General features: G+C 39.4%; 1 protein-coding gene across 1 annotated transcript in view; it reads right to left on the bottom strand.

Moving 5' to 3' along the window:
- Nucleotides 1-26,083, bottom strand: part of PELI2 (pellino E3 ubiquitin protein ligase family member 2) — a 199,689-nt gene that overhangs the window by 114,748 nt on the left and 58,858 nt on the right. Inside the window, exon 2 of the mRNA XM_036268352.1 lies at nucleotides 17,202-17,331. Within this exon, the coding sequence (XP_036124245.1) occupies nucleotides 17,202-17,331 (130 nt within the window). The remainder of the gene's footprint in view (nucleotides 1-17,201; nucleotides 17,332-26,083) is intronic.

Here is a 26,083-nt window from a genome sequence, read left to right as displayed (position 1 = left end):
AGATCAGGAGCAGAACCTAGCTTGGTTCTCATTTTTCTAAGCACTTTCCACCTGCCGCCTGCAACAGCAGACCAACATTCCTGGGTTCTGAGCAACACACATGGCTTAGTGACCGGAGACTCCTTACTGGGCTTCTCTGAACTTTCAAGTTCCTCATTTAGTCAGTCTGAATAAGTTCCTTCCAATGTTCATGTTCAATGGTTTTACAAAGGAAAGTTATAGCACAAGATTCTTTTCCTCCACAAAAACAAATAAACAAGATGGGTGTTAGTGCCTGAATAGGGTCATAATTCAAGTAAGGTTGAGCAAAGGCATAATGATAAGTATAAATACAAGTATTCTCCCACACTGAGATGTTAAAAGCAACTCTTTGATAAAATTATGCTTTAAGGACACATGAATTAAATGTAATTTTTCCAACTAATAAATGCATCAAAAGTCCATAGTATGATCATTATATATCAGTAATAAAGAAAAGTACACTGATAAGTAAGTTATTGAGTGCTACAGTCAAGCTCTCCTGGTCCGAACACTCTGGATCCAAAAGAATTTATAAAAGAAAAGAAACACAGACCTCTTTCCCAGTCCCCCAATTCCTTCATGGCTTCCCCCATCCTTTCCTTTCCCCCAACACAAAGTTAAGAGCTGCTTAGTAATACAGGATAGTTGATATTTAATTTCTCTTAAAATAGCATATATAGCCCTGGCTGGTTTGGCTCAGCGGTTAGAGTGTGAGCCTGCAGACCATAGAGTCCTGGGTGCAGTTCCCGCTAAGGGCATGTACCTTGGTTGCAGTTCATCCCCAACCCCTATTGTGGTCGTGTGGATGGCGACCAGTTGATGTGTCTCTCTAACATCAATGTTTCTCTCTCTCTCTCCCTCCCGCTCTATTTGAAGATAAATGCAAAAATGTCCTCAGGTGAGCATAAAAAAAAAAATAGCATATATAGGGTTTCTCTTGCTGCTGTAACAAATTACCACAAAACCTGGCAGCTATAAACAACACAATTTAGTATCTTACAAAACTGGTGGGTTCTCTGTCCAAGTCTCACAAGGCTGAAATCAAGGGCTGTGTTCCTTTACAGAGGCTCTGGGGAAGAATTTGTTTCTAAGAACATTCAGGTTGCTAGAAGAACTGAGTTCCATGTGATACAGGACTAAGGTCTCTGTTTCCTTAATGGCTGCCAGCCAGAAAGTTGTTCCTAGCTTCCCAAGGGTGCCCATTTTCCTTGGCTCATTGTCCCTTCCACCATCTTCAAAGCCAGGGACAGCAGGTTGAACCCTGCTCATACTCCAAACTTTACTGTACCTTCTTCCAAAGCATCTCTGTGAGTCTTCTACCTTCCTCTTCCACTTTTAAGAATTCAAAAGTGATTACAAGGGGCTTACTCTGATAACCTAAGATAACTTCCCTATTTTAAGTTTTATGCCCTTAATACCATCTGCATAGTCCATTCAGCTGGGAGGTGACATAAACACAGGTCTCAGAATTTCAGTGGTGGGCATCTTTGGGGGCCATTATTCTGCCAACTATATCATAAATATATATATAAAAAAAACATAAATTTCTCTTTTACTAGAAAACAATGAATAATAATTCTGCCCACACCACACAGCAGAGCAGAGATTTATGCTAAATATCAATGAACAGAAATGAAGAAGGCAATGACCTTGTGATTATTTTGTACACACAAAAATTCCCATTAGTTGTTAGTGCTTGCAATAATAAAACTATGTTAGAAGAAGGGTCAGAGAAAACAAAATATTAGTATCAAAATATATTACTGCAGAAACTAAGAAAAATGTAATATTCTGAATCAATTCTTCAACTTTCTGGAATCATTCATAATAGGCACTGTGAATCATACTTCAAATTTTAATTTTAAAAATATACTAAAATATCTTACAACCTACCTTAGAGACTCACACAAATCTGAAGGAAAAATGGTGATAAATAATTATGCTGCTTCAGTGCATGTCAAGCTGTCTAACTTAAGCACAGCAGTAAAAATCTCACTGTTTTATTTACGAGATTTGAAGGAAAATGTGAAAGCATACTCCTGTTACTTTGTGAACAATAGAAGTCAAAAACTAAACCAAAACTATAAAGGGAAAATAACAGCTCCAAATTCCTAAAGTTACACTATTTGCAATGGCAAAACTATCAAAAAACGTTATCAAAACATAAAAGTAGTAATTAGCCAAAAGTTACAGAAATGTAGTATATAGTTAATAATAACCAATTCTTTTTTTTTAATCCTCACCTGAGGATGGATGGAGATATATATATATATATATATATATTTTTTTTTTTAGTTTTTATTTTTATTTTTCTTCTATTTATCTTCAGACAGAGTGGGAGGGAGGGAAAGAAAGAGAAACATCTATGTGAGAGAAACACATCGATGAGTTGCCTTCTGCATGACCCCGACCAGGCCAGGACAAACCACAACTGAGGTACCGCAACTGAGATCCCTTGACCGGAATCAAACCCACGATACGTTGGTCCATGGGCCAACGCTCTAACCACTGAGAGAATCGGCCAGGGCTTAATAACTAATTCTTGATGTTAAAATTCATGCTATGTGAAACCTAAAATGAAATAATCACCTAATCACAGATATATTTATGAAACTTATTTATGTCAGGAGCAAAAATATTTAATACTTAGATTAATAAAATATATTATATTTTAAAATAACAAAACATTTTAATACATTCCCATTTTATCTCTAAATAATATAAACTACACATAGTATAAAATTGTACCCAAGTGATGCAAGTTCGAACAGCAATGATTCATCAGATCATGCTAATAATGTCCATGTCATCTGTTAAATGTTAGAAATTATTGGTGTAATCCTTTATTTGCTGTATCTGTCACAAGTTAAGCAATGTCTGAGTTTTTTTTAAATAACAAACCAAACTCTTCTAATAGCTTCCCCTATTTAATTGAAAGACAAGACAATGGGTGACCTGAGTCTTGATAAATACAGATTTTTCCATAACAAAATATTGTTCAAGGTACATCTATTACCTTCTACTGAACTAATGTCAATTAAATTCTATTTTTTCTAGCTCTAGTAAAATTGAGATTTTTATATTCACTATTTCTATTATCACCTAAAACCATGAAAAAATCACTTAGTGGACTGTCATATTTAATCATCTAGCTTAATTTTACAAAAGTTTGTTTACCTTTATGGTGTTTTCAAAACTTCAACTGGCTAAATTCCAATACTCAATACATTAAAAGAATGTTATGACAAGTTAATTATATTCTTCAGATTTGCCATCAAATAAGTGTATTTTCACATAACTTGTTGGATAATTTAATAGTTTTTCTCTTGGAATATTTTGCTTTATTTCAAATTTGTTTCTCTAATATTCTCTGCTTCTCTATCACAATTTCCTGTACTTGGTTTTATATGCTCCATCACCTATTCATTGTCAAATAAATCTGCTTATTTTAATTATTGAAAATTTCTTCTTCTAAAACCAAAGAAATAAAAATAACATGTAATAAAACCAAATCTCTAAAAAATTTATTCAAAATTCTATTTCACAATTTCTATTTAAGTGAATGAATATTACAGTCTTTATATGATTTCAGAACTGAGTTTGCATCAATAATACCATAGGCTACCGATCCAAAGGGAAATACTTCATTAATTCAATTCTAAATTCTTAGATATATTATTTAACTTGATGGCATAGATTTGATATGAAATAAATATAAAAATATCAAGAAAACTGTTAAGTAGTTTATTTTTATATTTCTATGGCATCACACAGAGATAACTAAATATAGTAAAAAAGCATCATATGAAAATATCCAAAAGCTCTTCTAGAATTTCAGCTGAGACAACGTTTTTCTAACACTAAACTTGCACCATCTGCATAAAATACATAAAGTTTTCAGGTAAATATTTCTCACTAAGACAATATTTCTTGATTATGACAATAAAGTTTAATATATCTCAGATGTTATTCCTTCCAACTCCATAAATTCAATAAAAACCATCATTTATCTTCAAAGTCTTAAACATTACATGTTAAATAAATTAGTAAACCATTTATTTGTGAAATGGTTGGAGCTTTGTCAATAATGATGGAAATTTCACAGCCTTGCTTTATGTTTTCTAAAAATTTTCAGATCTCAATAGATATGTTGTGAAATAATCAGGACCAGAATGCTAAACTGCCGTGATATATTTACATAAAAAATACTCTTAAAGCCTAATAAGTACTTTAAGTCAGAAAATTATTTTAAATTTAATTTAGAACTAGAGAGTTTACATAGAAATGTATACATTAATTCTACCACTTCCTATAGTTACCATGACATTATTCACTAACTGAGAAAGAAGACATTCAGTATCTTATAAACCAGGAGAGCCAGTCCAGTGCAAACAGCTCAAGAGTATTCCTGGTTATAGCAATCACATCAAATAGCCCTAATTTCTCTCTGAATTGTCATTTTATTTATATTTTTTAATTTTTTATTAATTTATTTTTGTTACTTATGTTTCTCTTTTTTTTTCCCATTGACTCCCTCCTCCCCATCCCACTAACCTCATACCCGGCTTTGTTGTCCACGCATATAAATTCTGTGGTTTATCTCTTGCCTCCCCCCACTACCCCCTCTTCTGAGGGTTGTCAGTCTGTACCCTACTTCCACGTCTCTGGGTCTACCCAATTCCTCACACTATTATGTTCATTATATTCCACAAATAAGTGAGATCATGTGACATTTGTCTTTCTCTGCTAGGCTTGTTTCGCTGAGAACAATACTTTCCAGGTCCCTCCATTTCATCACAAAGGAAAAGAGATCTTTCTTTCTTACAGCTATATAGTAGTCCATTGTGTATGTACCAAAGCTTTTTTATCCATTCGTCTACTGATGGGCATTTGGGCTGTTTCCAGATCTTAGCTATTGTAAATAGTGCTGCTACAAACATGCGGGTACATATATTCTTTCTCATTGGTGTTTCAGGCTTCTTAGGGTATATTCCTAGAAGTGGGATCACTGGATTAAATGGCAATTAAATTTTTTAATTTTTGCAGTAACACCATAGTGTTTTCCTTAGTGGCTGCACCAGTCTGCATTCCCACCAGCAGTGTACCAGAGTCCCCCTTTGTCCACACCCTCGCCAACACTTGTTGTTTGATGATTTGTTAATGGCGGCCATTCTGACAGGTGTGAGATGATACCTCATTGTTGTTTTAATTTGCATCTATCTGATGATTAGTGATGTTGAGCATTTCTTCATATGTTTCTTGGCTATTTGCATGTCCTGTTTAGAGAGGGGTCTATTTAGTTCCTCTGCCCATTTTTTAATTGGGTTCTTTGTCTTCCTTTTGTTGAGTTGTATGTGTACTCCATGTATTTTGGAAATTAACCCCTTATCTGATATATCATTGGCAATTTGCTCTCCCATAGAGTGGACTGCCTTTCATTTTTATGATTATATCTTTTGCTGTGCAGAAGCTTTTTAGTTTGATGTAGTCCCATGTGTTCATTTTGTCCTTTGTTTCTGCTGCCTTAGGTGATGTATCAGGGAAAATTCTGCTGCGTATGATGTCCAAAATTTTATTGCCTACATTTTCTTCTAGGATTTTTATGAATTCACGAGTCACACTTAAGTCTTTTATCCATTTTTAATTAATTCGTATGTATAGTTTAAGTTGATGGTCTACTTTCACTTTTTGCATGTAGCTGTCCATTTCCCAACACCATTTATCAAAGAGACTGTCTTTACTCCATTGTATGCTCTTGCCACCTTTGTCAAATATTAATTAAGCATAATATCTTGGGTCCATTTCTGGGTTCTCTGTTCTGTACCACTGGTCTATATGCCTGTATTTGTGCCAGTACCAGGCTGTTTTGATTACAGTCGCTTTGTACTATAACCTGATATCCGGTATTGTAATCCCACCTATTTTATCCTTCTTTTTCGAGATTGGTGTGGCTATTCGGGGTCTTTTTTGGTTCCATACGAACTTTTGAAGTATTTGTTCCAGATCTGTGAATTATGTCGTTGGTATTTTGATGGGGATTGCACTGAATCTATCAATTGCTTTGGGTAATATAGACATTTTGATGATGTTAATTCTTCCAATCCATGAATAAGGTATGTGCTTCCACTTTTTTATATCTTCCTCTATTTCCTTTTTCAATGTCCTGTAGTTTTTGCAAATATATCCTTTATTTCTTTGGTTAAGTTTATTCTTAAGTATCTTAATTTTTTTGCCACATTGGTCAATGGGATTGTTTTTTTAGTTTCTCTTTCTGTGACTTCATCATTGGTGTATAAGAATGCCATCGATTTCTTGACATTAATTTTGAATCCTGCTACTTTGCCAAATTCATTAAGTCTGGTAGATTTTTGATGGAGGTCTTTAGGGTTTTCTATGTATAATATCATGTCATCTGCAAATAATGACAGTTTCACTTCCTCCTTTCCAGTTTGGATCCCTTTTATTTTTTCTTCCTGTCTGATTGCTGTGGCTAAGACTTCCAGTACTATGTTAAATAAGAGTGGAGAAAGTGGGCATCCTTGTCTTGTTCCTGTTCTTAAGGGAAATGCTTTTAATTTTTGCCCACTGAGTATGATGTTGGCTGTAGGGCTTTCTTATATGGCTTTTATTATGTCGAGATATGATCCCTCTATTCCCACATTGCTGAGCGTTTTTATCAGAAATGGGTGCAGAATTTTGTCACATGCTTTTTCACCATCTATTGATATGATCATGTGGTTTTTATTCTTCATTTTGTTTATGTGGTGTATCACATTTATTGATTTGTGAATACTGTACCAGCTTTGCATCCCTGGGATGAATCTCACTTGGTCATGGTGAACAATTTTTTTTGATGTATTGATGGATTCGATTTGCTAGTATTTTGTTCAGATTTTGGCATCTATGTTCTTCAGGGATATTGGCCTGTAGTTTTCTTTCTTTGTAGTGTCTTTTACTGGTTTTGGAATGAGAATTATGCTGGCCTCATAAAACGTGTTTGGAAATCTTCCTTCTTCTTGAATTTTTTCAAATAGTTTGAGGAGACTGGATGTTAGTTCTTCTTTGAATGTTCGGTGAAACTCCCCTGTGAAGCCATCCAGGCCTGGGCTGTTTTTGTTTGCTGGAAGAGTCTTGATTACCTCTTCAATTTCCTTAGTTGCTATCGGTACATTCAAGTTTTCTATCTCTTCCTGGTCCCGTTTTGGGAGACTGTGTGTTTCTAGAAATTTGTCCATTTCGCTTAGATGGTCAAATTTCTTGCCATATTATTGTTCATAGTATTTGTTAATGATCCTTTGTATTTCTGTAGTGTCAGTTGTTACCTCTTCTCCTTCATTTCTGATTTTGTATATTTGGGTTCTCTCTCTTTGTTTCTTGGTGAGTCTAGCTAAGGGTCCATCAATCTTGTTTATCTTTTCAAAAAACCAGCTCTTAGTTTCATTGACCCTTTAAATTGTTTTTTTTTTTGGACTCTATGTCATTTATGTCTGCTCTGATCTTTACTATTTCCTTCCTTCTACTTGCTCTGGGGTTTTCAATTTGTTTGCTTTCTAGTTCGTTAAGTTGTGAGGTTAGATAGTCTATTAGAAATTTTTCTTGTTTCTTGAGGTAGGCCTGTAGTGCTATGAATTTCCCTCTCAGAACTGCTTTCGCTGCATCCCATAGATTTTGTGTTGTTCTGTGTTCTTTTTCATTGGTTTTCAGGAAATTTTTAATCTCTTCCTTGATCTCCTCGGTGACCCATTCATTGTTTAATAACATGCTATTTAGCTTCCATGTGTTCCAATGACTTTGCCTGTTCTTGCAATTGATTTCTAGTTTCATGTCATTGTGATCTGGAAAGATGCTTGATATGATTTCTGTTTTTTGTGTGTGTTTTTTTTTAATCTTTATTGTTGGATGTAAAATGTATTACAGATGTTCCACATTTTTCCCCATTGACCCCCTCCTCCCCACTCCCGCGCCCCTCCCACCTTTTCCCACACTATTGTCTGTGTCCATTGGTTATGCATATAAGTTCTTTGGTTTATTTCTTCCCACCCCCCCAACCCCTTTCCCTTTGAGGTTTGTCAGTCTAGCAATGAATTTGTGCTTCTTAATCCCTTCACCTTTTTCACCCATTCCCCCAACCCCCCTCCCAACTGGCAACCAACAAAATGTTCTCTGTATCTATGAGAATGTTTCTCTTCTACCTGTTCATATTGTTTGTAGATTCCATTGTTGATAAAATGTATGAACAAACAAAATGGCAATTAATACATATCTTTTTCTTCAAAAAAACCCTTCATCATTTCATATAATAACGGTTTGGTAGTGATGAACTCCTTTAATTTTTTCTTATCTGGGAAAGTTTTTATATGTCCATCGATTCTAAATGACAGCTTTGCAAGATAGAGTCATTTTGGTTGTAGGTTCTTGGTTTTCATCACTCTGAATATTTCTTGCCACTCCCTTCTGGCCTGCAAAGTTTCTTTTGAGAAATCAGCTGACAGCCCAATGGGAACTCCCTTGTAGGTAACTAGCTGCCTTTCTCTTGTTGCTTTTAAGATTCTTTCTTCGTCTTGAACCTTTTGCATTTTGATGATGATGTGTCTTGGTGTGGCCTCTTAGGGCTCATCTTGTTTGGGACTCTCTGTGCTTCCTGGACTTGTATGTCTGTTTCCTTCACCAAGTTAGGGAATTTTTCTGCCATTATTGTTTCAAACAGGTTTTCAATTTCTTGTTCTCTCTCTTCTCCTTCGGGCACCCCCAAGATGCGAATGTTGGCACGCTTGAAGTTGTCCCAGAGGCTCCTTACACTATCCTCATTTTTTTGGATTCTTTTTTCCTTTTGCTGTTCTGATTGGGGATTTTTTGCTTCCTTATATTCCAAATTGATGGTTTGCTCCTTGGATTTACGTACTCTATTATTGAAGCTGTGTAAATTATTCTTTATTTCAGTTAATGCCTCCTTCAATTCTAACTATGTATCCATGATTTCTAACTGGTCTTTTTTTATGCTCTTGAGGCCCTCCCTAAGTTCACTGAGGTTCTCACTAAGTTCATTGAGCATCCTTATAAGAAGTATTTTGAACTCAGTATCTGTTAGGTTGCTTATCTCCCTTTCGCTTAGTTCTTTTATTGGGGTTTTGTTCTGTTCTTTCATTTGGGACCTGTTTCTTTGTATCCTCATTTTGGCTGCCTCCCTGTGTTTGTTTCAGTGTATTACTTAATGAGAGGTATGGGGCTCGCTGAGACCAGATGCTGCTCGTTTGAAAGAATTTAGGAAAAACCTGAAGAAGGATCCAAGACCAGCCAATCCTATGGTTAAGCAAGTGGCAACAGCTTGGGTGGGCTTGAAAGTTGGGTGGGGTGGGGCGGGGCGGGGCGGGGCCTCAGGGAGTCAGGAAGGCGGGGCTACCAGTGTGAGCCAGGTTGCTGGAGTCCCAGATATGGAGACTGTCTGCCGCCCCAGGAAAGGGCTCACCAAAGGAACAAAGGCCTCTTACAGCACGTTTGTCCCCGAGAAAGCCCCCTCTCCAGCCCTCGCTCCAGTGCCAAACAGCTCAGTTCTTCCCTGTATGTCTCTGGCGCCCCTTGAGCTGCCTCCCCTCCAAGCTTACAGGGAGAGAGTCCGATAAGTCCGTGTGCAGGCCCTTTAGGGAGCTGCCTGGGGCTCCAGCCGCTTCAGCTTCCCTGAGCCTCAGTTTCCGCTGGTTTTTCCAGCCAGAAGTTATGGGGACTTCTCTTCCTGGCACTGGAACCCTGAGCGGGGCACCTGGTGTGGGACGGGGACCCCTCAGTCCTCAGGAAGGACCTTCCCAGCCGCAGGAGCCTCCTGATTTTTATCCGCCATATGTGGGTGTGGGACCAGCCCATTGCGCCGCCGCCCCACCTACCAGTCTGGATGTAGCTGCTTTTTTAAATTCCATAGTTGTAGGACTTCCATTCAGCTTGATTTGAGGTGGTTTTGAATGATGTTTGTTCTGTAGTTTAGTTGTAACTTTGATGTGGTTGTGGGAGGACGCGATACCGCGTTTACCTACGCCACCATCTTGACCAGAAGTCCCGATTGATATGATTTCAATCTTCTTGAATTTGTAGAGACTTAGTTTGTGCCCTAACATGTGGTCTATCTTTGAGAATGCCCCATGTGCACTTGAAAAGAATGTGAATTCTCTAGTTTTGAGGTGTAATTCTCTGTAGATATCTATTAAATCCATTTGGTCTATTGCTTCATTTAGAGTCTGTGTTTCCCTGTTAATTTTTTGTCTAGAGGATCTATCTAGTGATGTTAGCGGGGTGTTGAAGCCCCCTGCTATGATTGTATTGCTGTCGATTTCTCCTTTGAAGTCCTTCAGAAGATTTTTTAATATATTTTGGTGCTTCTATATTGGGTACATATATGTTTACCAAGGTTATATCTTCCTGTTGGATAGATCCTTTCAAAATTATGTAGTGGTCTTCACTGTCTCTAGTTATGGCCTTCATTTTGAAGTCTATTTTATCAGATATGATTATTGTTACCCCAGCTTTTTTTTCCTTTCTGTTTGCTTGGAAGATTTTTTTCCATCCCTTCACTTTCAACCTATGTGAGTTTTTTGTTGTGAGGTGGGTCTCTCGTAAACAACATATATGTGAGTCACGCTTTCTTATCCATTCAGCTATTCTGTGTCTTTTTATTGGAGCATTCAGTCCATTTACATTTAAGGTGATTATTGATAAGTACTTATTTATTGCCATTTTTTGTTTAGTGTGGCTATATTTTTCTTCTTATTTCTTCTACTAATTACAGCAGTCCTTTTAACATTGCTTGCAGTGCTGGTTTGGTGCTAATGTATTTCCTTAGCCTTTTTTTTGTCTGGGAAGCTCTTTATTTGACCTTCTATTTTGAATGACAGCCTTGCTGGGTAGAGTAGTCTTGGATTCAGATCCTTGTTTTTCATGACCTTGATTACCTCGTGCCATTCCCTTCTGGCCTGTAGTGTTTCTTTTGAGAAGTCAACTGAGAATCTTATGGGGTATCCTTTTTAGGTAACCTGTTGCTTATCTCTTGCTGCTTTTTGGATTCTCTCTTTGTCTTTCATTTTTGGCATTTTAATTACTATGTGTCTGGTGTGGGCCTGTTTGGGTTCTTCTTACTTGGGGCTCTCTCTGCTACTTGAATTTGAACGTCTTCCTTCACCAAATTAGGGAAGTTTTCTGTCACTATTTCTTCAAATATATTCTCTAACCCTTGCTCATTTTCTTCTTCTTTGGGAACTCCTATGATGCAAATGTTATTACGTTTCCAGTTGTCTCACAGTTCTCTTAAGCTGTCTTCCTGTTTTTTTAATCGTTTTTTTCCTTTTGGTTTTCTGATTGTTTGATTTTTTTTACCCTGTCTTCTAATTCACTGATCCGGTCCTCAGCTTCCTCTATTCTGCTGTTTAGTCCTTCCAATGTGTTCTTTATTTCTGCTATGTCATTCTTCATTTCCTCTTGTTGATTTTTCATTTCCAATTGGTTGATTTTCAATGTTTCTATGTCTTTACTCATGGTGCTGTTGTCCTCACACATGCCGTTGAGCTTCCTCAAGAGCATGGCTCTGAATTCTAGCTCTGTTAACTTGTTTAACTGCATTTCATTTATCTCATCTTCGGTAGAGGTCTCTTGTTCTTTCATTTGGGATTTGTTTCTTTGTTTCACCCTTTTAGCTATCTCAGTGGGTTTTGGAGCCTGCCAAATTTTTCCTGTGGGTGTTGGTGTTCTGCTGTTTGTGCCTCCCTCTTCTGGGTTTGGATGAGCAAGGGAGGACCCACGTTGAACACCAAGGTTAAGTCTTACTTTCCAGGGTAGAGCTGCAAGCCCAGGAATGGTTATCCTCTAGGTTTTTGCCTGGAGGCTATTGTAGCAGTTACTTTAAGAGCTTTGGATTCTCAGTTGAATGAAAAACTCCCTCAGGTGTTCAGAGTAAGGGGATTTCCCGAGGGTGGGGCAGATGCTCATTGTTAATGGACCTCAATTTGCATTTCAGTGGCCACTGGGTGGATTGAATCTCCAAGGGAGGGGCCACCACGCTGCCTCTCCCCAGAGCCCTGGGAAGGAGTAAGATGACCATCGTCCTGTGTGGCCGCAACTCAGAAAAAGTTCTCAGCGCCCTCGAAATCCCGAGTGTCCCCACACAGTTCCAGTCCAGTTCGCACTCCCTCTGCCAGAGCTCAAGGTGAGTGGCTGTGGCTATTTTAGTGTTCTGTCCCGTTCTACGCTGTGGAGCCTCTTGGGAGTTTAACCTCAGGGTGCTGCTCACAGCTGGGGCGCTGATGTCCGTCACTCCCTGTCCCCCCCTCTCATGCCTCCGCAATCCTACCAGGATCAGTTCAGTGTCCCTGGTTATAAGGTCCTCTCAAGCTGCTTTTCTGTTGTTTTTCCCCTAACGATTTGTCTTTATTTTATTTGTAATTCCCGTTTGGTCCTGGTAGATGGTCTGTGTAGCTTCTATTCACTCCACCACCATTTTGGAATCCTCCTGAATTGTCATTTTAAAACAACTGATATTTTCCATCCTGAAATATGCCTACTGGAACCAAGTGATATTCAGTTACTTTTTAAAAGTAAACGTAACCAAAAAAGGAGACTTCCATACAACACAATCTAAGAAGAGAAAATCTAAATTTAAATCATGTTGCTATCAAAATATTCACCTGTCAGGCACCATTCACCACCATCACCACACTATTTACCAATTTTGTAAGAGCAAAATAGTTGCCCCGCATCATTAAAAGTAAATGAACAAACATAAATCCATCATGTCCTTCCCGTCAATGTTTTCCCTCAGGAAAAAAATCCGAATTCTCCAACCACACTCACAAGGGCTCTAGATCTGTGCTCTCCTGGCTAATTCCTCCTTACACCATACAGCTAACAAACCACTTCCTCAGAGTTTCTCCCTGTTTACCCAGCCTCAACTCTGCACCCTCTTTTCTCACAGCACCTTCTTCTTTTCTGCCACTGTGCTTTTTCACAATGTGCAGTTAAACACATGATCACTTACTATATACCTACTGCTAAACAATTAGTTCCATGCAGGCATGTTTTGTTGACTGTAGTGTATCTAATAGCTAGCATGATACCTGGCCATAGAAAGAGCTAGCTAGATAAATATTTGGTGAGTAGATGAATGGATAAATAATTGCTAAATATCCTATGCCTGTGTAACACAAATGCCAAAAGTAAAACAGGACTTAAGGGTGGTTGTTTTTTAAACACATTATATAATAGGAGAAATATCTTTGAGCAAATATGTGCCAACTAAAGATTACACAATAGCAAATACTTGCCATCCTTATCTGACTTAGCTTGGATACTGGCATGCATGAAGACCAGAGGTCCCATTTCCAAGCTGCTACCACCATCAGCAAAGAGGTACTTCCTATTTTGCCCCCAGACTGTGAGGCAGAGGAAATGATTATGGCTGAGGGAAGAAACAGCAGTCAAAAGGCCAGTGTTCAAATTCTAATTATAGAAACCACACCCACCCTTCTAGCTCTCACTTTTACAACTCCAATCAAAGATTACCAATACTGCAGAATCAGAACTTTGAGGCAGACAAACCACTTTTTTTTTTTTTTATCCTCACCCAAGGACACTTTTCCATTTTTTGCTCAGGTAGAGTGGGAGGGAGAGAGAGGAACAGAGAGAGTGAGAGAGAAACATCGACGTGAAAGGGACACATCGAGTGGCTGCCACCCGCACGACCAACCAGGGCTGGGGACAAACTGCAACCGAGGTACGTGCCCTTAGCAGGAACCGAACCCGGGTCTCTCAGGACCGCAGGCCGACGCTCTAACTGCTGAGCCAAACTGGCCAGGGCCAAACCACTTTTGATTAAGGTCTAATCGCTTTTGCCAAGTAGCACACATGGGAAATGGAGTGGACAAGAAAAGTAATCCAGCAAGGCCTTGGAAGGGCCCAGAGCCATGGGCTCACAAAGAGCAGGTGCCAAAGATACCAGAGAAAGGGAATCTGGGGTGAAGTCAACAACATAAATGGAAAAGCCAAGTGGGCTAACAACTGGGGTAAATAAGAACAGGCCAAAGGGCCAGATGTCTTGATGGAATAAGAAAGTAAATGTAAATGTAGAATGAACTGGAGATTATAGTCACTTTCAAATGACAATGGGAAAAGTGGAATGGAAGTGACAGTCACTGAAACTGAGTTAAAGCACCATATGAACTATGAGGTTAATAATGTTTAAACAGGGGTTAGGGAAACGAGACTGGCCTGGCTAGGTAATGAATCACTGAGACATGCAGAAGAGTGAATTGTAGGTCAGCGAGGTCAGGAGTCAGGTTATTAGCTTAAGTTAATAGTGTAGAGTTAAAAAGAAGAAACTAAAATGGAAAACAGAATAGTCATTTCTAGTTCCATGAACAGAAAGAGATACAAAAAAAAAACAAAAAACAAGTATAGTGATAAAAACCAGGATCAGTTACAGTAAGGGAGTAGGGAGAACATCTGAAGAAAAATTTAACTATGTAAGAGATTGTGTCAAGGGGGCCAACAGAGAAGGTGACAGCTGAAGTGGTAGAGCAAAGCTGATTAGGAATGAAGTTTGAGTGGGACCAGGAGTGAGGGATTTGTAACTAAGGTGCTAGGTTCAAGGAGAATGGAACATTAGGTGTGAGGCCCTCAACCTACAGCACTAAGGTGAGTAAGATGCATAAGGGAAATGCAGTATGGGGTGTTTGATCAGTTCGCAAGAAATATGCCTGGTCTACTCATTTCCCTTGGTCATGGCTGACTGATCTAGACTGGGCCTTTCAGATTCTCTTTCTTGAAAATTTAAAACCTTTAAGAGAGATAAAAGGTAGTTGGAGCAAAGTCACTTTATAACACCCTTGAAAGAGTATCCATGTTAATTCCTATGGATACTCTGGTTCCCACAAAACCTAGTTATTCAATTTTTCTCCCCAATTCTGAGAGCCGTCCTCATCCTATCCTTTAATAATCTCTGCCTTTTTGCTTCTTTTTAAAGCCAGAATCATTTGTGTTCCTTATCACCAAAGTACCTTATCGGATTCAGTGTGGCTCCTGCATAGAGCCAACTCTTTCATTTTGTAAATGAGGAAACAGAGGCCCTGAGAATATATTTTCCCCAGTTTATAAGATGAGAAGATCAAGACCAAAACCCAATTTGCTTTACTACTAGTACTGCAAGTGATATTTTTAAGCAAAGAGTTAGAAAAACAACTACCAAAATATTCACAATATAGAAAACTTCAGGTAAAATGTAGGTGTTGATATAAAACATTACAGGTTAAAACTGGAGCAGATGAAGATGGGTAACGAGTAACAACGAGCCACTGACCTTCCAATAGTACCTAATTCTCATATTCTATCATAACGTAAAGCCTGAGCAAAGAGTTCTATTACATTTTTTAAAATATCTAAAGTCATTGTATTAATATAAAATCTGAGATTTTTTTAAAAGTATATGTAATTAAAAGGTACAGAGCCAGCCCTGGCCGGTTTGGCTCAGCGGTTAGAGCGTCGGCCTGCGGTCCACAGAGACCCGGGTTCGGTTCCCGCTAAGGGCATGTGCTTTGGCTGCAGTTTGTCCCGGTCCTGGTTGGGTCGTGTGGGTGGCGGCCACTCGATGTGTCCCTTTCACATCGATGTTTCTCTCTCTTCCTCCCTCTCCTTCCCGCTCTATCTGAGTAAAAAATGGAAAAATGTCCTCGGGTGAGGATAAAAAAAAAAAAAAAAGATACAGAGCCAGAGGAAGGAAAGGAAAGATAAATGTCAACACAGGCAAAATTATAAGGACCATGTCTACATCCAAATATTTTTGCCACTCATCCCATGCTTAAAAACCTTTGTCTTGGTCCTTCTTCACCAAATATTTTTGGACTATAAAATACTTCTCATATATCCTTGATTTTCTCAGATTCTGTTAATATTTCATCTCCTCCATTTCTCAGAATCTTCATAAGCCTGATTTCCTATTTTTCCCCACAAAATGTCCTTCCCTTCCTAAAATTGACTTTATTCCCCCTTCTCTAGCCCAAAACTTTGCCAGTAAATATTCATCTTTCCTTTGCTGTTCCTTGATGTTTGATATCTTCTTGTCTAGCCATTCCCTCATTAATATAAGACCATCTTAACTCGTACATTCTAGTCAACTTTTCCCAGGCACTGCTTCAGAAACAACCAGAGGAGCTTTTTAAATAAAAACATTAACAAAAGTGATCTGTTTCTAAGACTGAGGATAAATACCACATGTGCTTCCATGAAGCCATTCACTTCTCTCTGAACATGGGTTTTCAGTAAAACTGAGAATCAAGTCTCTCTTTTATTCCAGATGGTACAAACCCATTATGATAAATGTGTAGAGCCAGAGCCCCACATGAAATACTTCAGGTAAATATACTTGTTTTATAGAAAAAAAAAACTATGTTATACATTAGAGAATGTATTTAATTAAAAGGAAAATTATCATAAATCTAACAGGTAGACTATATCAACCAAAATGTAAACTGAGAGTTTTGGCCCACTTATATATCAGAGAATATATGAAATAATCCCAAAAATTAAAATTTTATTCACTTGAAATATATGAGAAAAAATGTGTAGACTTCTTACAGCACTGAGCTCTGTTTACATCCAATATTTCTAATTACACAAATTCAATTCCACATACACATAGATTATGTAAAAACACTCACTTCTCAATTAACAGAAGAAAAATAACAAATCATAAAGTTTATACCAAGATTTAATTTAAAAAAAAAACTCCATAGAATATAAAAAAAAAATCATCATCATTTAACTTTCAACCACAACTACTCTATATTGATAATGCTAGTTTCACTATAACCTAAAGCACTGGTTTATAATGAGGTGGGCAGGAGGGATTTGTTTATCTCACCCCACCAGGAGACATTTGGTAAAGTTTGGAGACACTTTTGGTTGTCACAGTGTTGGTGGCAGTTGGCAGTAGCAAGGGACTGATGTGCTACGGGCATCCAGTAGACCAAACGATGCTGCTAAATATATACTACAATGCACAGGACAGACCTTCACAACCAAAAATTATCCAGCCTCAAATGGTTGAGACACTTTGTACTACAGAAAAATATGACGAAAAGGGCCAGTAATAACAAAGAATCACCATGAGTCACTGTCTGCTGAGACCCTCCCAGTGGTGCAGGAACACCTACCTTGGATGCCTGTGGTGTGGATATCACGTGGACAGTGCTGGGTTTGACTCCGTTAGCCTTGGGTCGTTTATAGAGAGCAAATCTGCTTTTCCTCCGGCCTCTGTCTCCATTAGGTAAAGCACCATTGTACCTATAAATGAAGACAAAGAGTTCACTTATTCAAAGACTTTTTTTAAGTTTTAAGAAGAAAAGTTAGATAGAATAAGAGAAAAGATGGGAATGTTCACAAAGAATTGCCCACTAGCCTGACGAGTGTAGCTCAGTGGATTAAGTGTCATCCCATGGCCTGAGAAGTCCTGGTTTGAGTCCTGGTCAGGCACATGCCCGGATTGTGGGCTTAATCCCAGTAGAGGTCGTGCAGGGGGCAGCTGATCAATGTTTCTCTTGCACATCAATGCTTCTCTCTCTCTCTCTTCCTTCCTCTCTCTCTAAAAAATCAATAAAAACCTACTTAAAAAATTGCCCACTAAACATCCCACAAAAGGAAAGGGCTGGCTGCAAAACAGACGTCAGCTGTAATGAAAATTTGAATCAAATCACTTCCAGAAACTTAATTCAGGAGTGATGTACAATGTAATTATAGGTTTCCTATTCTATAAAGTCAGACTCTTCAAATCTTTTTGGAAAGAGACAGTACAAATAAGCAAATGAGAAATCTACAGAGGCTGTATTAGTGCTGGCTCAATTCAGCAAGCATCATTGAATGGACCCCAGAGAAACACTCAAGAGATACTTCTAAAGGAAGTAGTTAGAAAATAGCATACTAATTAAACCTCATCTCTCACTCCCAAATTATGTTAATGTCTGTAGAATCTTTATTTGTAAGAATACCAAATTTAGTTCCTTACTTTCTTAAAAGTTCTGAATTCTCTACACTCCTTTCTGGTTGAACCTACACTGTCAATTTAGACAAGAAATAGCTTGCAAAAATTATACATAAAATATGACTCTACCAGAAGGTTGCCTATAAAATGACCCTGAGTTGTTTCTTTTTTTAAAAAAAAAAAAGAGTTTTAATTCACAAACTGTCAAATAACTTAAAAAGTCACCTGGAAAACATCTGATGCCCTTAAGCAGATTTCCTGTATTAATAACTTAAGTGTTTAAAATAAATGCAGAATTGCAAATGGTGTTTCTATTTTCAACTGTATCTTTTAACTCTGAATTAACGGGTCCTTGTATAGTCTGACCAATGTCTCCAATTGCCACAATAACATGACTATTCTCCACCTCTCCAGTGGTGATTATTTTCAAGAAGAGAAAGCAAAGAAGGTCATATTTACATGGATAAGTAAGTATGACAGCTCCAAGGTTCCTTCCGAACACCAAACAAAGAGCAGCACATTTGGTGGCTTGTCCCTGTCCAAACACTCTTTTGCTGCTAGTCCCCTCACACCCAGAAGAAGGTCACAGTGGCCAGTATGGCAGAGAGGGGAAATGAGGCCCACAGAGAAGAGTAAAAGTTGAAACCAAGTAGTTTTGCGTGTTTGTTTTACAATTGGGTAGCTACAGTATGACAATGGACTTAAATTATAACCAGAAGTTTATTCCTGCTGTTTTTTTTGTTTTGTTTTGTTTTTATAGAGTGGGAGGGAGAGAGAGGAAGAGAGAGAGAGAGAGAAACATCGACGTGAAGGGACACATCGAGTGGCTGCCACCCGCACGACCAACCAGGGCGGGGGACAAACTGCAACCGAAGTTCGTGCCCTTAGCGGGAACCGAACCCGGGTCTCTCCGGACCGCAGGCCGACGCTCTAACCGCTGAGCCAAACCGGCCAGGGCTATTCCTGCTGTTTTTAATCTGTTATCATTTCCATCACAAAGGAATGTCAGCTATATAAAAATGTCTCTAGAATACAGAGATAATTTATTTTGCCCTGGCCGGTTTGGCTCAGCAGTTAGAGAGTCAGCCTACAGTCCAGAGAAACCCGGGTTCGGTTCCCGCTAAGGGCAGATACCTCGGTTGCAGTTTGTCCCAGGCCCTGGTTGGTCAAGCGGGTGGCAGCCACTTGATGTGTCCCTTTCATGTTGATGTTTCTCTCTCTCTCTCTTCCTCTCTCTCCCTCCCACTCTATCTGAACAAAAAAATAGAAAAATGTCCTCGGGTGAGGATAAAAAAACAAACAGATAATTTATTTCAAATCTATTCATCTCCTTTTTCTGAGGCAAGAACAGAAAAATGTACATTACTTTTAAAACATATTTGTGATTATTAGTATAATGAACATACCCATGAGTAAACAACCATTATAAACCCATTTAATTTTAATATATTTCCATATAATTTAAATCAAGATGAATATTTGGTATTAAGAGAACATGTGAATCAATTAAAGCCAGGACTCTAAACAATTCAGAGGAACATTTTTTTTATTAATTAATTTATTTTTGTTACAGATGTTTCTCCTCCCCCCCACCCCACACAGATTCCCCCGTCCTTCTTCCCACCCTCTCCCCAGATTTGTTGTCCATGTCCACTGTTCATGCATACAAGCATATAAGTTCTGTGGTTTATCTCTCCCCCACCACCCCCTCTTCTGGGAATTGTCAGTCTGTACCCCACTTCCATGTCTCTGGGACTACCCCATTCCTCATTATATTCCACAAATAAGTGAGATCATATGATACTTGTCTTTCTCTGTTTGGCTTGTTTCGCTTAGGATAATACTTTCCAGGTCCCTTCATGTCATCTCAAAGGATAAGAGATCTTTCTTTCTTACAGCTGCATAGTACTCCATTGTGTATATGTACCACAGCTTTTTGTTGTTGTTATTTTATTTTTTCTTACCGATGTTTGTCCTTTTTTACCCCATTGACACTCTCCTCCCCATCCCCCCCACCCCGTCCCCAGCTTTGTTGTCCATGTCCCTTGGTTATATGTATATGCATGTAAGTTCTGTGGTTTATCTCTTCCCTCCCCCCCCCCACCCCCTCTTCTGAGGGTTGTCAGTTTGTATCCTACTTCCATGTTTCTGGGTCTACTCTATTCCTCAGACTGTTCTATTCATTATATTCCACAAATAAGTGAGATCATGTGGTATTTGTCTTTTTCTGCTTGGCTTCTTTCACTTAGGATAATTCTTTCCAGCTCCCTCCATGTCATCTCAAAGGATAAGAGATCTTTCTTTCTTACAGCTGCACAGCCCTACACTGTGTACATGTACCACAGCTTTTTTATCCATTCGTCAACTGATGGACACTTGAGCTGTTTCCAGATCTTAGCTATTGAAAATGGGGGTACATATATTCTTTCTCATTGGTGTTTCAGGCTTCTTAGGGTATATTCCTAGAAACGGGATCACTGGGTCAAATGGCAGTTCAATTTTTAATTTTTTGAGGTAAAACCACATTGTTTTCCATAGTGGCTGCACCAGTCTGCATTCCCACCAGCAGTGTATCAGAGTCCCCTTTTCTCCACGACCTCGCCAACACTTGTTGTATGATGATTTATTAATGGCGGTCATTCTGAAAGGTGTGAGGTGATACCTCATTGTTGTTTTAATTTGCATCTTTGATGATTAGTGATGTAGAGCATTTCTTCATATGTCTCTTAGCCATTTGTATGTCCTGTTTGGAGAGGTGTCCATTTAGTTCCTCTGCCCATTTTTTAATTGGGTTCTTTGTCTTCCTTTTGTGTTGTTGTATGAGCACTCTATATATATTGGCAATTATGATATATCATTGGCAATTATGATCCCCCATACAGTGGGTTGCCTTTCCATTTTGATGATTATATCTTTTGATGTGCAGAAGCTTTTGAGTTTGATATAGTCCCATGTGTTTTCTCCTTTGTTTCTGTTGCCTTAGGTGATGTATCAGTGAAAATTCTGCTGCGTGTGATGTCTGAAATTTTGTTGCCTACAGTTTCTTCTAGGATTTTTATGGATTCATGAGTCATATTGAAGTCTTGTATCCATTTTGAGTAATTCTTGTGTAGGGTATAAGTTGATGATCTAGTTTCCCTTTTTTGCATGTAGCTGTCCAATTTTCCACAAACTATTTATCAAAAAGGCTGTCTTTATTCCACTGTATGCTCTTGCCACCTTTGTCAAATATTAATTGAGCATATCGTCTTGGGTCCATTTCTGGGTTCTCTGTTCTGTTCCACTGGTCTATATGCCTGTTCTTGTGCCAGTACCAGGCTGTTTTGATTACAGTTGATTTGTAGTATAACCTGAAATCTGGTAATGTGATCCCTCCAACTTTGTTGTTCTTTTTCAAGATTGCTGTGGCGAACCTTTTTAAAAACTTCCATCCAAAAAATGGCGGCGAAGTGAATGGAGTGACACAGACCATCTCCCAGGACCAAACTGGATTTACAACGAAAATAAAGGCAAATCGTCAGGAAAGGGCAACCGAAAGACACCTCGGAGGAACACATAACCAGAAACACCCACTCAATCCTGGTAGGCTTGCGAGGACGCGAGAGGGGGCCAGGAGCCCACGGTCCCCAACGGCCTGGGCAGGGGCCAGGGAACTCAGCGGGAAGTTACTGCTACCACCTCCCTTGCGACCGTGCATGGGCCCTGGGAACTCTGTTGCCTGCTAATCTCTCGGCTGGTGCCGCACAGACTCGTGGGGACCAGGGGACTCAGCGGGACCAGGGAACTCGGCGGGAAGTTACTGCTACCACCTCCCTTGCGGCCCTGCATGGGTCCTGGGAACTTTGTTGCCTGCTAAGCCCTCCGCTGGTGCTGCACAGACTCGCGGGGAACCAGGGGACTCGGCGGGACGCTGCTACCAAGGCTGAGTCCAGCGAACTCTGCGTGCTAAGCCCTCGGCTGGTGCCGCACGAACTCGCGGGGACCAGGGGACTGTGCTGGACACTACTGCCACCTCTGCAGTGTCCCGCTACCGCAGCTCAGTCCTGGGGCTTCTGCTGAGTGCAACCCCCTCAGCTGGTGCCACAGCTGCGGCCGCCCTTGGCTGGAAGCAGTGCCCTTGGCTGGAAGCAGCGCCCTTGGCTGGAAGCAGCGCCCTTGGCTGGAAGCAGCGCCCTCGGGTTAAAAGTCCCATGCGGCTCCACGACGCAGAGTACAGACAGAGGCTAAATTGGCAGCAGCCACTCACCTTGGGCTCCGGCAAAGGGAAGGCAGACTGGACTAGAACTGTGTGGGGACACTCGGGATTTGGAGGGTGCTAAGAGCTTTCGCTGAGTGCAGCCACGCAGGACTGTGGTCATTTTACTCCTTCCCAGGGCCCTGGGGAGAGGCGGCAGCCCCTCCCTCAGAGATTCAACCACACCCGGTGGCCACTGAAATGCTAATTGAGGCCCATTAACAACGAACACCTGCCTCACTCTCAGGAAATCCTCTTACACTGAGCACCAGAGGGAGTCTTTCAGGCAACTCAGAAACCAAGGGTCTGCAGATGACCTCTATTAATAACCTCCAGGCAAAAAAAAGCTAGAGGATAACTACTATTCCGTGGGCTAGCAACACTAACCAGAAAAGCTAAGACTTGAAGGTGGTGTTTAAAGTGGGTCCTCCCTGGCGCATCCAAACCCAGGAGAGGGAGCCACAAACAGCAGAACACCAACACCCACTGGGAAAATTTGACAAACTCCAAAGCCCACCGTGAAACAAAAAATGGTGAAAAACAGAAACAAAAGCCAAATGAAAGAACAAGAGACCTCTACGAAAGATGAAATAAATGAGGTGCAGTTAAGCAAGTTAGCAGAACTAGAATTCAGAGCCATGATGTTGCGGAAGTTCAACAACATGTGTAAGGACATGAGCACCATGAGTAAAGACTTAGAAATGTTGAAAATAAACCAGCTGGAAATTAAAAACCAACAGGAAGAAATGAAGAATGACATATCAGAAATGAAAAACACATTGGAAGGTCTAAAAAGCAGAGTAGGGGAAGCTGAGTACCGGATCAGTGAATTATAAGACAGGCTAGAAGATTCCAACCAATCAGAAAACCAAAAGGAAAAAACGATTAAAAAACAGGAAGACAGCCCTGGCCGGTTTGGCTCAGCGGTTAGAGCGTTGGCCTGCGGTCCGGAGAGACCCGGGTTCGGTTCCCGCTAAGGGCATGTACCTCGGTTGCAGTTTGTCCCCGGCCCTGGTTGGTCGTGCGGGTGGCAGCCACTCGATGTGTCGCTTTCACATCGATGTTTCTCTCTCTCTCTCCCTCCTGCTCTATCTGAACAAAGAATGAAAAAGTGTCCTCGGGTAAGGATAAAAAAAAAAAAAAAAAACAGGAAGACAGCTTAAGAGAACTGTGGGACAACTGGAAACGGAATAATATTCACATCATAGGAGTCCCTGAAGAAGAAAAAAAAATAAGCGAGGGCTAGAGAATATATTCAAAGAAATAGTGACAGAAAACTTCCCTAATTTGGTGAAGGAAGAAGGCATTCAAGTTCAAGAAGCACAGAGAGCCCCAAGTAAGAAGAACCCAAACAGGCCCACACCAAGACACATAGTAATCAAACTGCCAAAAATTAAAGACAAAGACAGAATCCTAAAAGCAGCAAGAGATAAGTAACAGGTTACCTACAAAGGAAACCCCATAAGGCTCTCAGCTGACTTTTCACAAGAAACACTACAGGCTAGAAGGGAATGTCATGAAGTAATCAAGGTCATGAAAAACAAGGATCTGAATCCAAGACTACTCTACCCAGCAAGGCAGTCATTCAAAATAGAAGGTCAAATAAAGAGCTTCCCAGACAAAAAAAGGCTAAGGGAATACATTAGCACCAAACCACCACTGCAAGAAATGTTAAAAGGACTGCTGTAATTACCAGGAGAAATGGGAAGGAAAATAGACCACACTAAACAAAAAAGGCAATAAATAAGTACATATCAATAATCACCTTAAATGTAAATGGACTGAATGCTCCCATAAAAAGACACAGAGTAGCTGATTGGATAAGAAAGCATGACTCATCTATATGTTGTTTACAAGACACCCACCTCACAACAAAAGACTCACATAGATTGAAAGTGAAGGGATGGAAAAAAATCTTTCAAGCAAACGGAAAAGAAAAAAAACCTGGGGTAGCAATACTTATATGTGAAAAAATAGATTTCAGATTGAAGGCTATATAATTAGAGACAAAGAAGGCCACTACGTAATATTGAAAGGATCTATCCAACAGGAACATATAACCTTGATAAACATATATGCACCCAATATAGGAGCACCAAAATATATTAAAAAACTTCTGGAGGACATCAAAGGTGAAATCGATAGCAATACACTCATAGCAGGGGACTTCAACACCCCACTCAGATCACTGGATAGATCCTCTAGACAAAAAATTAGCAAGGAAACAGAGACTCTAAATGAAGCACTAGACCAAATGTATTTAATAGATATCTACAGAGAACTACACCCCAAAACTACAGAATTCACATTCTTCTCAAGTGCACATGGAACATTCTCAAAGATAGACCATATGTTAGGGCACAAACTAAGTCTCTACAAGTTCAAGAAGATTGAAATTATATCCAGCATCTTCTCAGACCACAATGGCATGAAACTAGAAATCAATTGCAAGAAGAACATACAAATGGAAGCTAAATAGTATGTTATTAAACAATGAATGGGTCACCGAGGAGATCAAGGAAGAAATCAAAAACTTCCTGGAAACCAATGAAAATGAAGACACGACAACACAAAATCTATGGGACGCAGCAAAAGCAGTTCTGAGAGGGAAGTTCATAGCACTACAGCCCTACCTCAAAAAAGAAGAAAAATCTCTAATAGACTATCTAACCACACAACTTAAAAAACTAGAGAGCAAACAAAAAGAAATCCCCAGAGCAAGTAGAAGGAAGGAAATAGTAAGGATCAGAGCAGAAATAAATGACATAGAGACCAAAAAAACAATTCAAAGGATCAATAAAAGAAAGAGCTGGTTTTTCGAAAAGATAAACAAGATTGATAGACCCTTAGCTAGACTCACCAAGAAACAAAGAGAGAGAATCCAAATACACAAAATCAGAAATGAAAGAGGAGAGATAACAACTGACACCACAGAAATACAAAAGATTGTTAACAACTAATATGAACAATTCTTTGGCAACAAATTCGACAATCTAAGCGAAATGGACAAATTTCTAGAAACACACAGTCTCCCAAAACTGGATCAGGAAGAGATAGAAAACTTGAACAGACCAATAACAACAGAAGAAATTGAAGATGTAATGAAGACTCTCCAGCAAACAAAAGCCCAGGCCCAGAGGGCTTCACGGGGGAGTTTTACCGAACATTCAAAGAAGAACTAATACCCATTCTCCTCAAACTATTTCAAAAAATTCAAGAAGATGGAAGACTTCCAAACTCGTTTTATGAAGCCAGAATAATTTTAATTCCAAAACCAGAAAAAGACACAACAAAGAAAGAAAACTACAGGCCAATATCCCTGATGAACATAGATGCCAAAATCTTGAACAAAATAATAGCAAATGGGATCCAGCAATACACCAAAAAAAATTATCCATCATGACCAAGTGGGATTCATCCCAGGGATGCAAGGCTAGTACAATATTCGCAAATCCATAAATGTGATACACCACATAAACAAAATGAAGAATAAAAACCACATGATCATATCAATAGATGCTGAAAAAGCCTTCGACAAAATCCAGCATCCATTTCTGATAAAAACACTCAGCAGTGTGGGAATAGAGGGATCATATCTTGACATAATAAAGGCCACATATGAAAGACCTACAGCCAACATCATACGCAATGGGCAAAAACTAAAAGCATTTCCCTTAAGAACAGGAACAAGGCAAGGATGCCCACTTTCGCCACTCCTATTTAGCATAGTACTGGAAGTCTTAGCCACAGCAATCAGACAGGAAGAAAAAATGAAAGGGATCCAAATCAGAAAGGAGGAAGTGAAATTGTCATTATTTGCAGTT

Source organism: Molossus molossus, unplaced genomic scaffold (genome assembly GCF_014108415.1).
Source record: "Molossus molossus isolate mMolMol1 unplaced genomic scaffold, mMolMol1.p scaffold_m16_p_1, whole genome shotgun sequence".
Classification (NCBI taxonomy): domain Eukaryota; kingdom Metazoa; phylum Chordata; class Mammalia; order Chiroptera; family Molossidae; genus Molossus; species Molossus molossus.
This window is presented reverse-complemented; position numbering and strand designations above follow the sequence as displayed.